General features: G+C 32.5%; 1 protein-coding gene across 1 annotated transcript in view; it reads right to left on the bottom strand.

Moving 5' to 3' along the window:
- Positions 1–13,881, bottom strand: part of LOC119828693 (T-box transcription factor TBX20-like) — a 54,722-nt gene extending 40,841 nt beyond the window's left edge. The window contains exons 1-3 of the mRNA XM_038350936.1: positions 13,581–13,881; positions 8,046–8,204; positions 5,162–5,327 (exon numbers count right to left, since the gene is read on the bottom strand). Coding sequence (XP_038206864.1) covers positions 5,162–5,327; positions 8,046–8,204; positions 13,581–13,782 — 527 coding nt within the window. The 5' untranslated portion in view covers positions 13,783–13,881. The remainder of the gene's footprint in view (positions 1–5,161; positions 5,328–8,045; positions 8,205–13,580) is intronic.
- Positions 13,882–14,441: the final 560 nt, after the last annotated feature.

Raw genomic sequence — 14,441 nt, 5'->3', positions numbered from 1 at the left:
AGATCTCAAATTTAATAGTACAATGTTGCGTCCAATTTAACACATTACATCCCATTTAATATGGAATATAATGGGTTTTATTTTATCTTTTCAACAATAGAGGAAAATAAACGGACGGTAGCTGACAGTTCGCTGCGTGGAGAATCGCGAAGTGTGCGTGGGCGCACCCGGCATTGTACTCCGCGAACACCTCGTTTCTACTGAATTAAATCCGTAACCAGTAGCAACATCTCACAACATTAATCATATCTTAATATGGTCATTGAATCACGGATCGAAATTGAATTTACCTAACGTTAATTCCCACGTAAATTAGACAACAATGGATGCAAAATGAAGATAGCGGATTTCGGAAATATTCATTTGCAATATTATTCGGGAGCGTCGCGTTGATTCATGAACACCCGCCCATGACTATTAATGTTGCGTAAATTTAAAAGATACAAATTGAATCACTATTTACTTAATCATCAATTATTTACACAGTAAAAATTGAAAGTTGACAAAATACATTTAATTTCTATAAAAACGATGGAATATACACGTTTTTATATCAGTGTATTCAGTAGGAATTATTTCCGTATGGTTGGGTGAAAAATAAAGAATAAAGAGTTGAATTGACTTAACACGAACGAACTTTCTTGTTATAGCAAACCTAAACCTATAATATTAAGTATGGTAATATGGGCATATAAGATTAGCCAAGGTTTGATTATACATATGAGGTTTAAATGAATTATCGATAACTCGTTGGTACTTGCCGATTATACTTCTCACATAATTATTGATCAATTACATTCTAACGCGCCGACTCGACTCCAATTAGCGAAAAATTAAATTACATCTGCAAATTGTACCAAAAGGTAAAGCAAAATGATAAAAAGCCCTTGAACTTACTACATTATTATCAATTAATAAGAAACTGATTTTTGAGATAAATTTTTTATAAGCGTTATATATATTTATTATAGGTACTATGATTGTTTACCCAGTTGTCCCGGTAATTGTCTACAATATTTTGATACACGATACACAAACCAAAGCGCATATACTATAACTGGGATAATAAATCACAATCAGCACACCGCGACCAGACGAACGTTGCACTCTCCATTGGATTGCAGCCTTGTCAAGTTGAAAGGTGCATTAGTGCAAAATAACACGTAGCCACGAAAATTTCAATTAAGTTTAATGCACATGTCGGACACCCCCTCCACCCGCTCGTCCGCCGTCCTTACACCCCTCTCTCGATTTATTAAAACCGATTACGGCTAAGCCGACGCTCGCCTGACTTCGCTTGTTTTATCGCCGCTGCATTTTATTAGCCAAAATATGACGACGGTGATAATGCACCTTTACCGCTTTTATAAATCAAGATGGAAGCGATAATTAAAAGCTTCGGGTCGAACCACATTTACAATTAAACTTATATAAATTAAAGACACGCAAAAGTGGGATTCAAAATCGATAGCACTTAGCTCGTAAAATATATAATGTCAATCGTTAGTACCAATATTACAACTGTAGTGTTTTTCTTATCGGATATCACAATATCCCTTTTGTGTTTTTAGTAATTTCATAGAAATGTAAAACCATTGAAAGCCGGTACAAAAATAAAGTAATAAAATTATTCTACAGACTTAGCGCGGACACCTGTTTGTGTGTAGGCTAATAAGAATGTATAATAACCTCTCATAATCGTCAGTAATCATTGGCTTCGATAACTGTCAGAAGGGCACTAAATATTGTTTGTTAAATGTCATACATTTTTTAACGATCAACACCTTTAGAACGAGGCACAAATATATGTTGATCGAAGTACAGGTGCCTATACGCTTAATTCGTGTAAATTTTAAATAATGTTCTTGATTTAATATTCAATCAAATAATCGTGCTATTAAGGAAGTGAGAGCTATAAATAATAACTTCACATGACCTGTTCCTTTGGTACAGATGCCGCTGTTTTTAAATTATGGATTTTCACTGCCGAGTCAATTATAGATAATTAGGTCATGTTAATAGAATGTTTAGTTTCTTACAAAAATAATTAATTGAACTTTAGCATACTTTATAGTTCTTTCATATTTATTTTGGTGATAAGCAAATAACCTTTAGACACAAATTAAAATATACACCTACATACACATAGTACTTAATTTGTAACGGATTGTAATGAAATAAGTAAAAATTGTGCTAGTTAACCCAGAGGAAGTAACTCTTCTTTAGAATTATGCAAACAAAACCATGACTTACATCCTCGAAATTGATACAACTATATTATTATTTAAAAAATCCTTATAAATATGTATAGAATACTTACATATGGCTCATAAAAGAATTCGCATGTTGTACACGTCCGGTGTCACCCGGCAGGTAATTGTCGCAAATTAAAACGTGATAAAAACATTATAAATACTTAATAGTAATCGATCAAGATGCTACGTATATGAATAATTTATATTAAGTATCTTACTGAAGGTGGACATTGCCAGTTAAAAATGGCCATACAAACGATTCGGTGAAATGTGAAAACTACTGGTATTTCATATCTATACTATTAGTATTAAATTGAAAAGGTTTTTGTTAATATGAAGGCTCTAATTTCAAGAATTACCGGATCGATTTAGAAAATTATTTCAGCGTTGAATATGTAAATACGCAATTCTATAGCTATAGCTAAAACTATTAATATTCAACAATAAAAGCACAAGTGTGTATAAATTATGTTCCAACAAAGCTATCTGTATATTTATTTTTAGCAAAAAACTTGTTAACACTAAATCGACGCGCATAAAAACGTCCATTTTGTCAGGATTCAAACATTTTGAGCACTCATTGTCCTCGGGGTCAAATACTCGTAAATCGTCATCGGTTAACTTCTAACGAATTTCAACTAAGTTGCCAGTTAAAAATGACCATAAAAATCCAATCAAATCGAAATGCATTAAACTGCAAGATGACGTCGCAGCTATATATCTTGTTGCAACGAATAAGTGACGAGGATATTCATTATAAATATTATGGTTTTGACGTTCATTCTCATGGCAATGATGATGAACAATTATTTAAATCTCTTGTTCTTTTTTAACATTAATAAATTATAGGCAATATCCCTACTTATTTTATACATGCGATCGAAACTCTATTTGTCCGTCTGTCTCGTAATAACGTATAAAGAGTTTACCGATTTTAATGAAATTTGCTATAGGTATAGTTTCAGACCCAAGGAAGTACCTAGGATAGTTTTTATCCCGAAAATCCCACGTGAACGGGAAGTATATGGGGAAAACGCTGAGGCTGATCTTTTGATGTCCACCCGGGCAAAGCTGGGAGGGGAAACTTAATAGACTTATGAGTATATATTTAGAACGAGTGCTATTTAAAACTATTTGAATCACCAAAACCATTCATGTCATTTTATTAAAGAAATCGTTTAAACAAATTCAACTGATAAGACGTGTCTCCCAGTTTTATCTCCCCAATAACATGGGGATAATCTAAGAATTAATAGGCGATATTATAATACATTGTAAAGCAATTTAAAAACACGCTTCGCCGCCCCCTCTGATAAAAATTTGTCCCTTACATCCCGTTTTGATTGGACGGGTTGATTTATGCGCTATTTAGACATAAATAGAACCCTCAAATCGCCTTAATCCTTTTCTAAAAATATATTTCTCGGATTTATTTTTAAAGTCCTTCGTTAATTATAGTATCCCGTAGACAAAGTCCCAGGATCGTCAGATTTAATCTTGATAATCTAATTTTATAGTCAAATACAAACTTGTCAAACTATGTTTTAACATCTATATTTAGGACGCAAATGTAGCATAGTTTAAAATAAAAATAAATGTACATTCAATTGATTATGATAAAAAAAACTACATAATGTATAGTCACATCTAGCATAATGCAATCATCACAAAAAAAACCTATATCCAACCATGATATGTTCAAACAGAAAAGAAACGATCAAGACTATTAAGTCCTATCACAAACGATGAGGGGAATAATAGAGACATTTCCCCCGAGATAAAATCCGATGAGCCCACCGTGTACAGTGATTTAAAGTAACTGCACTTGTTATAAACATCACATAAACATGGCATGATCGTAATATACCTATTTAAAAATAACTATCGTACTAGTACACTGTAATAAAAAGAGTATTGTATAACTATTTAACTTAAAACAAAAGCTGAAATCTACAACAAAGCTATCAGAACATCAGTCTTTCAATTGAGAATGAATGTATTCAAAAAACTATGAGAAGCTTAAAACTTACCTATTGCCTACTACCATACGTATTGTATTGTCTTATTTGAGCTACTAACGTTTCCCCGTCCCTAAAAGACTCGTTCGCATCAAATGCAACAAGGGATGCGCCCCGAACAATGCCAATTTTCCGGTCACCGCCGCCGACTACGCAATTATTTAGATAAACCTCTCGGCGTGACTATAAAAACATTTTTCCCCTCCCCCAACACGCTGTTTGTTGTCTTTTGGGCTTTGTGAATTTATAGCCGGGCATTATACGGTTAGGATAAAAATGTACTTTTAATTTATCTCGTTAAAGGGTTGAAGGACGAGCGGGATCGCGAAGTAATTATTCCGGAATTGGCCACTTTAGCTGATGAATCCATTCCGAACCCTTATTGGGGCGATCGCGGAGTTTTCATTTTGCCCTGGCTGCGATTTGGTGAAGTGAAAGATTGCATTACTCTGATGAGATAAGTAAATTATGTTGAAGTCATTAATTTTACAATTAAGAAGTCGTTTGGCTTTCTACGAGAGTAATTAAAACATGTTATTTGTGAATGTAGTGTACAAACGATTAAGTGAGACGATGTTCAATTTTACTCATGCGATACATGGAAAGATTTGAAATTTAAGAAAAATCGGTAAGTTGCGACTCGAACTCACGACACTAAGGGTTCCGTACAAAATAAGCTAAAGAGCAAATGCAAAAAATAGGTCACCCATTCCAATTTATAACCGCTCCAACCGTTGCTTACCCTTGACTTTATTAGTATTTTTTGTTTAATGGTCACATAAATACAGCAATTTTCATCTCTGAAAATTTCAATTGTTTAACTATAGCGACTTATCATTTACAACTACAATAAAATAAATAAAAATACAACTAAAACTACGAACTCACCTCCCCGTCTTTGTAATGATCATTTCTGTGCCCAAGTCGTGAAACTTATCCCACAGTTCCTTGGTCTCCAGCTGGCAGTCCACAGACAATAGCTCCTCACAGTTACACGACGTCACTGGTGGGGCCAAGGGGCGAGCTGGAGACGGTGTGTCTCTTTCACCTAGTTCTGTTGAAGAATAAAACTTTGAACAGTTAATTAATAACTAATTACAGATACACCAGTTAATTTTAAATTTAAATAGGATTAAAAAAACTTCACGCGAGTTACAGAGATAACACTGGCTAGGTATAAGTTATAATATAATTAACTTTAGCCCGCGAATTTGCTCGCGTCAAATTCGGAGTAAAACCCTTTTTCTTCTATGCTATCATACATATGAACCCTGCTCTTGATTTACTCAGTCTATTAAAAAAAACATAATAATCTTTTGCGTACTTTGCGTGTTACATTCATGATATCGAGTTTAAGATTGGACAAATTCGCGATTCAAATCAGTCTTTAATTTCAAAATTTATAGTTAATTGTTTTGTTTGTTATTACTTACATCCTGATACAATTAACATGTCTATTACTAAATCATCACTACTATTATAATTGATATGAATTTAAATTTGTCTTCATAAGTTATTACTTAGTATAACATTTTTGGTTGGTTGCGCAACTGATGGTCGTAAAGGTTTTTTTAAGAATTTTTTTATTATTTATTGTAATTTACTCTAATTTTATGTTTACAGTAATTTTCAGTAGAACAATTATACCTTAACGTATGTATCAAAACCTCACCGTGTGGTGAAGAAAAATGGCTATTAGTCAACGTTCATGCAAAAATAATAAATTGCAATCTCCTCTATAATGACTAATTACATAATGACGTTATTTTTCTGAGCGGTGTCGCAGGGAAAGCAAGTTAAGTTGTCACTCAGTCCGACAAAACAATCCATCTATCAGTATAATGGTTTGATTTATATCCATAACGCATGCAATCATGTCAAGAATTGAACTGTTGTAAAGAGAACAATGTTAATAGTACAACAGTTATTGTTAGCCTTTTTACACGCATTGCATTTATTTTTTAACATTACGTTGTACTGGTTTTATATCGTCAGTTCGTAACTAGTCAGCGGTAAGAATTCCCTTTATAATAACTTCACTTGTCGCAAATTTTTCACTCACTCGTATAATCTTATTTTGTTAAATCTTGATACATTATTTTGTATGTGCATTGTAAAGTAACAAACCTCTGACCCTAGCTGAAAAGAGATGTTGGTTTTACATGGAGTGTTTGTGTGTCTGATTGTAACAAATACATGAAGGCAGGGCCTAGCTCCCTCACCAAGAATTATAATCTCTAAATGTAATCTAAGCCTCAGTATTTGAAATCTTCCATCGTTTTCGAGAACGTAACTTAATTAGTAAGCCCAAACAACTGATTGTCATCTCGTATGCAATTGAGCAATAGATACGCAAAATAGTAGCACGTTTGTGACGATTCTCTAATGGAGCTGAGTACAAACTTTGTGAGAAACAATGTGAGAATATTTTTTTATTATGTTAATAACGGTTGCTGTAATCACAACTTCAATTTACTTTTTGCGTCACAATGAGTGAATACTGAGGTATTGTGTGTCAAAAGTGTAATTAACAGCATGCACTTTATACGTTTTAAAAACGGAGTCCGCATTTTTACAATAACGGAACAAGCTTTCATAAAAACTGATACGATTGTTGTTTCGAGATAAAATTCATTACATTAATGTAAATGAATAAATTTAAATTAATTGCACATTAGTCTCGTAAAAAGGGCGTTTAATGCGCTTTCTTTCATTTTAGTACGATTATGGTTTAGGTACTTTTCTTTTATGTATGTTTTTAGTTATAATCAGTAAATTTTATTGAAGATTATTTAAGGTATATAATAATCAGGCAAATCAAAAATACATGCTACAAGAACTTTAGAGAGATGAGGAAAAAAGTAAATGCAATCTAATTTTGTAAAAATATTAGCAATAAATAGAAAGAATTTAATAAACATTAGAAAATGACTACATAGATTAATACCTGTTATGGGTGATATTAAAAAATAATTATATTAGTATTTTTCATATTACGTTAGTAGGTACTAGGTAAATATTTATTATAGCACATATATATAATTAACCAAATAGGTTTCAAAAAAATCTTATGTTTTAGTACTTTTATTTAGTGTTGTACATATTTGTGTAATGTTTTACATTAAAATTTCTTTAATGGGAAAAATGTATTTGATGGCTCAACTTATGTCCTTTTATTTCTAACCATTGTTTATTTGTTGCTATTCAACATGTTTAAATTCACATTATGAAAATAATTTTATGTGCAAACAATTAGCCAATATACAACCTAAGCAGGTTTGTCTCTTTAAAGTGATCTTCGCCCAACAACCGAGACAAAAAGTAAGTATCTTAAATAAAGACTATAAGACAATAAAAATTCCGCTTGTTGAATAATTAAAAACAAAGATTTTCATTATTGAAAAGAAACTACAGTGAAGAAATAACAAGTTATGTGAAGACATGGACCAATTTCTATACGGTATTTTTTTAAAGCTTCCTCGTGGTAACATTAAGCTATTTTTTGATCAAAATCTTTTCTAGATGGCCGCCACATATTTTCAGATTAAATAATTTTTCACAACTCCCTCAATAAAAGTATCAAATAAAAATGGCTTGTCTAATAAAATAATATACTATCTATCTATGCTAAATTTGGGAATTTTTATAATCTTATTAATTTTTATTTTAAACCATAAAATGCTATCTATATACCTACCTATACTACTTATATTTATTATTCTGTGCCAATACGAAATAATTTTATGTATGGAAACATATTTCAATGATTCACCTGAAGACGGTGCAGGGGAAGGTATAGCGTGGTCGGAAGCTTCTCTCTCGCCGTCGGAGCACTGTTCCACGTCGACTTCCACATCCTCATCAGGTACTGGCGACCGGCTTGATGCAGCCGAGCTGATTGACGCTGGCGAACTTTGTCTGGATACGGGATCTAGGAACATAGTTGAACATTTGGAATGATCATTTTGATTTTATGAAATTTAAGAACTATAAAGATTTTCAATGGTTCAAGCGATTCATTTATACTTATATTATATATACTAGCGACCCGCCCCGGCGTCACCAGTGGTACGTTTTTTCTCTCCATATGAACCTACCTTGTGCCTTAACAAAAATGCAAAAAAATGCCGAATTGATAGAAGTCCTCGAGTTTTACACTTAGCAACATATATGGCAATTCATTTTATTTATATAAAGAAACTAGCTGCACCCGGCAAACACTGTTCTGCCTTACTCTTATCATTTAGAGGTATGAAAAATAGATGTTGGCCGTATCTCATAGATACCGGATAAGCACAATAAATTTCATCAAAATCGGTCAAGCCGTTTCGGAGGAATATGGCAACGAAAACTGTGACACGAGAATTGTATATATTAGACAGATCACAAGTTGATTGTATAACTCGGCTTCTAAATCTGTTTTCAAACAAAGAAAAAAAAACACAAACGTTGTAAAATTGAAACACGAAAACGCATTTATCTATCAATGTCGTTCTAGTTATTAATATAAGTTATAACATTGCTAACTACTATTTGTAAATCGTTATCATACGGTTTTTCTATGTTATATATAAATATACTTAAAGCCAAACGATATGTATCGTATTTTTTCGGTCCATGTGGTGATACAAACGTATTTCTAACGATTTTATGGTCTATTCCTATTTCTCTATTGAGTTTAAACTATGTTTCCTTTTCGAACAATAAATTTTAATTACTATACAAAAAACACGTTTATGCTAGTTCTTTCATTCAATAAATGTACAAAAAATTAATAAGAAAAAATTAATAATGTGAAATACATATTATCTTGTTCGAAAGCATAATTAAATACCTACTGCCACTAAATATTTACTTTCTCATGTGTTTCTTTATGCTACAGTAGTTATTTGCCATGGATGCATCTATTTATAACATTATTTAATTGCATGTTTTCACCTAAACAGTACCTATGTGCATTCTTAGAACAACATTACGACATTTTTAAATTGTGTTAGATACCTACAGTAATTTCGACAGTATTCTTAATAAGACTTTTTTTCTTGGAAGTATAATTAGATATTGTTCCTTATAACTTTACCAAATCTGAGGTGATTAGTAGTCCTCATTCATAATTAATTTATTCTTTCATCCGATATTATTCCCATATATATAATTTATTTGAAATATTTTTATTGTTAGTTAATTGAACGATGACAAGGCCAACATTATTTGGTTTTTTATTGTTTCCAAATCAGACCAATAAACATATTTCCAGGTTTAATGATTTGAAAAGAGAATAACTGATCGAATGATTTTGGACGTTAAAAATATTTATATGCAGTGCCGTTAAACACGGTTTTTGTTGTATAAATTTAAAATAACGTATAGTTTCTGAAATTTATTTTATTAACTCTATATATAAGCTCCACATTTTATGATTCATTATTTATTAAAGTTTCTCTAAACAAAGAAGTTTAAATAGTTTTTATATATATAAAAACTACGTTGCTTATCTTGAATTGAAGTCCTATCATCCATTTATTAAATTAAGTGTATAGCGTGTTTTGTTAAAAAGTGGCTTTTTTTCTTGATTTTGCATAATCAACAGAAAAACAGTAAGAAATTATACACGAATGAAGGAAAAGTATGTAAAAATGTGAATAAGGCTGATTAAATTTGATTAACTTAAATTTGTTGATTCTTAACTAACTTTCCTACCAAGGCTTCGCCCGCGTATTCGAAGAAAAAGCATACAAATTAAGGATTCCCCTTTACCATTTCCACGTCTCACTTTCCACGACTGAGATTTTCAGAATAATAACTATGTCCACACTCGGATCACAAACTATCTGTGACCAAATTTCGTCCAAAGCAGTTCAAAGGTTAGGGATAAAAGAGAGGCAGAGTTATTTTTGCATTTATATATAATATAAGTAGGGAAGAAGAGATTTACGTCATTATTGTGCAATTCTTTATATTTTATGAAAGAAAAATGAAGCAATAGCAACTTACAATATTACGATAAGATTACGAGTCGCAAGAAACCGCTAGCTAGTTAGGTGCATTAGGGACTGTAAATCATGTTGTTACTAAAGGTTTTACGATAGAAATAATTTAATAATTGTACATAAACCAGTACGGGTCGTAAAAATAAAATTTTTGTAGCCTTGTTGACCTTTTACCGTCGCATAAATATAATATTACCGTGCCGTAGTTTAGATATTATTCAGCTGGAATGGTTAAAATGTTAAAATACTGCGTAATTTTAGTATTACAACAAATCACATAATTTCAGTTATCAAATATCATTACAGACTTACAACGTAACATATGTATATATGTGTAAAAGGGTTGACATGCCATTGCAGCCATAATATATTTATATTACACTGTTAAATTTTTTTTGTTGTGTTATTATTAAATGTTACGTTTTGTTACCAGTTAATTTAATGGCTTTTTTAGTGATTTTGAAGAATACCTATGTTAATATTTTAGAAGAAATCCATTAAAATATATACCACTATTTAAAAAAGATCCTTTATCTTTTTATAGTATGTACCTGTTGATAATGTACTCACAAAACGTTAGTAGGTACAGAGTGAATAAAGCCGATTTATATCATTTTATTCATCTATTAAACCACTGAGGACCATACAGTATAATACAAAAATATGTGATTATGATTTAGAAGCCACAATGGAAATTATGAATATATTTTACGGAGGGTACCCTAATAGTGATGTAATGTTATGGCGGATAATTGCATAGCCCATAACATAGCTTACGTCTCTAATTAACCAATAACAAAAAGAACTAGCGATAAATTTACATGTTTTTTATGTCCTAATTTGATGTCGAAAATGTGGGTATGGCGGTGGTATCGTGTACGCAGTTCCGCACAATTAATCCCAAATAACGAAGTGACCCGCAACACGACGCCTGCGCAGCGCCAATTAGTTCACCACTTTTGTTATATCCCCGGTAGGAAAATATTGCTGTATTATTGAGAAATAAAAGTGTTATTTTCATTGTTATTGACTTACTTAAGGCACTAGCATTATTAATGTAGTTATTAAATTAGAAATTTTGAAAGAATAGAAAAAAGCTAAAAGCATTTCAATGCTATAAAACTAAAAATTAAATAGTAGTTATTAAAGTAATTATAAATAAACTAACTAGTTATTGTATAATATTTAATCTTTATTACTTATTATAATACAAAATTGAAGAGTTCCTTTATTTGTTTGAACGTGATAAGCTCGGAAACTGGTACGAATCGAAAAATATTTTTGCTTTAAATAGTCTGTCTATTGAGGAAGACTTATATTACGTTATGTATACGTGTACAAACTCTTTTACTTTATTTCTTTAGAAAAGATTCCCTATACACACTATGCCCAGATCACTGGGGTCACATTTATTCTTATTATAGGTAGGTTCTAGGTACCTATATTGTTCCTTGTTAAAATAAAGTGTTAATAATACTCGCTCACGAATATTTTACGCCAATAATCACAGACTATTTGTGTTTAGGAATGTAAATGGTACAGATTTACATATAGAACAATTAATTATATGCTCGGACTACATTAGCGCAGGGAGATTCGTGTCAAGATGCTGGCTGGGACGGGCTGAACTGATTTTGATGATTCCCTTTTTATTTGATAGTTTCTTGTGTTTTCTTATAAAGCCTTTTAATGGGTTTAGACGTAAAACTCTAATTTACGGATTCTTACAAGAATGGCATAATTGTTATTTATTACCCTAATGTAATTTTCCTATATAACACCAAGCAGAGAACAATAGGTGCATAAAAAGTTTTTTTTTATGTCATAGCGGGCAACTGAGCTGGTGGTTCGCCTGATGGTAAACGATCACCATCGCCCATGAACATTCGCAGAGGCTTAGACCTCTGAAAATGCGCTGCCCGCTTTTAAAGGATAAGGAATAAGGAAAGGATTGATGACTGGAAAGAAGGAATGGACTGGGAAGGGCTAGGAGAAGGAAATAGGCCTCTATATAATATAAATATTTATCTTTATTGATTGTTAAAATTATTAATTATTCATACTATTCGATGAACATTCCCCAAAACAAAGAAAGTTGTCAATTCGAGCCATTTTTTTGTTTTGTCACTTGATGATTCGTGGGTTTTTTTTTTTGAGTTTGATAGTAAATCGTTGTCATTAGAATTATTATATACATAATTATAGAGTGGTACATACTTTCCCAGGACGTGTGTGACCGCTCTTATGTAAAATGTTTGTCATTTCAAGTTTATTAGTGCTTATTTTATTTAATTGTTTGTGAAATTACGGAATTAATCTACCGGCCGATGGTTCTACTGCACAATTTATTAAAGCAAAATTAGGAACAAAATTTAAAATGGCCTCCAGTAAGTAGGTAGCATATTAAATAAAGCATAGCGCATAATAAATACAACCTCTTTTCACTAAATAAAACATTAATTGATAGGTACACCTATATATGTTATAAGAATATTAATTTTCTATTTTATGCACGCAAATAATTTAAAAATAAAGAAGCATAAATAAGAAAAATAATAATAGAGTAAAAATTCACTGGGTAACAAATGTGTGCGCTAATATTAAACCTGATGTTAACTATTCAATATTATTTGATTATGTAATAGTTGGAACAATAGCAGATTGAAACTTATTTGTTTCATATTTTAAAATACAATGTGATTCATATTTCTTTATGTATTCAAAAATATAGTGTATTCTAAACAAACATTCAATGATCGTATATTTTAAGGTAATTATTTACATTACGCAATTAGGTAGGCAGCATAATCCTTCCGTATTAGGTGCCACAATAAATTAAGTATCGAATATAGATAGTTGTAACTGAGATGTAGCTATTGAAAAGATTTTAAGCAGTTGCCTACTAGTTACATGTTGTATGTAATATGAATAGGTAATTCATTATACTTTTTACCCAACGCCGACGGTTTTGGTACAAAATGCTTATTTAGCAAAATAATAATCAACCAATTTAAACATTACTTATTTGAGTTTCTACCTAATATTGTATTGATTGTTATCCCAGTTCTGGATTAAGTCGATATCATATGACATACATTTTATTTTAGTGAGTTTTTATATTAAGTATCAAAACTTAAATACCTAAGCGATATATGTTGATTAATGCAATAAATATAGATAACAACTACGTAGATATCCTCCTAAAGGATGTTCAATGCTCCTTTTTTCTCTGTTGAAAATCCAAAGCCTTCACATAACGGCATTTAGGACCATTCAAGGAGCAAAATAATATGAGTTTTCAGTTAGGCCTATCTCACCGATGAAGGTTGGCGATCGCGCGACGGCAACTGGGCTGCGCGGCTGCTCCGCGCTGCGGGCCATGATGGCGGCTATCGAGAAGTCCGTCGCGCGGGTCTTGCTCTCCTCCGCCACCATCCTCGAGCCGGACCACCCGTCCACATCCATCAACACCTCAGTTCCACAATACCTCACCGGACCGTCCGACACATCCTCAACCATACCGCATAACAGTCGAACACATTACGGCCACTAGAACGCGATAGCGGATTGTCTATGCTTCGCTGTGCACACGAGAGCGAACAGTACGGAGGCCGAGCACGGACTGACGCGCGGGAGCGGCGCCACGTGCGGGGCGGGGCGGGGCGGGAGGCGTTGCCGCCTCCCCAACATCCACTCGCTACCCGGCACCCCTCGACCCACTCATAACAATATCACATTATTATTTAATTTGTATTCCATATCACTTACCGACTGTCACAATTCATCGTTAGCTTTTCATTCGTCATGCCAATAACATTCGAATTACAGTTAACCTGCTTGATTATATATCGATAAAATTGCGAATCGTGATATGTTATTTTTTCATGTCAGAGCTCTGTTTTTATGGTGTTTTTATTTTGAAATCGTGTGTTATAATAGAAGAAGCATAGAAGCACGTTATTAGAGAACGCGGGCGCAATCATAATAACAAGTTTCTGCGCCGCCCATTAATGTAAACATACATTGCAGAGAGAGACGGCGCGTAATGAAATTGTCGCGATATGCGCGCGGTAGAGAGAGACGCCCTCTTTTAAAGAGGTTTTCTTAAAACATTACGCTAATCCGACACTCTACGATATGACTCAAATAGAACTCTACATAGAGTTTCCATATTTATT

Source organism: Zerene cesonia, chromosome 1 (assembly GCF_012273895.1).
Source record: "Zerene cesonia ecotype Mississippi chromosome 1, Zerene_cesonia_1.1, whole genome shotgun sequence".
In the NCBI taxonomy this organism is placed as follows: domain Eukaryota; kingdom Metazoa; phylum Arthropoda; class Insecta; order Lepidoptera; family Pieridae; genus Zerene; species Zerene cesonia.
The sequence above is the reverse complement of the archived record's forward strand: the minus strand, read 5'-3'. Positions and strand labels throughout refer to the sequence as shown.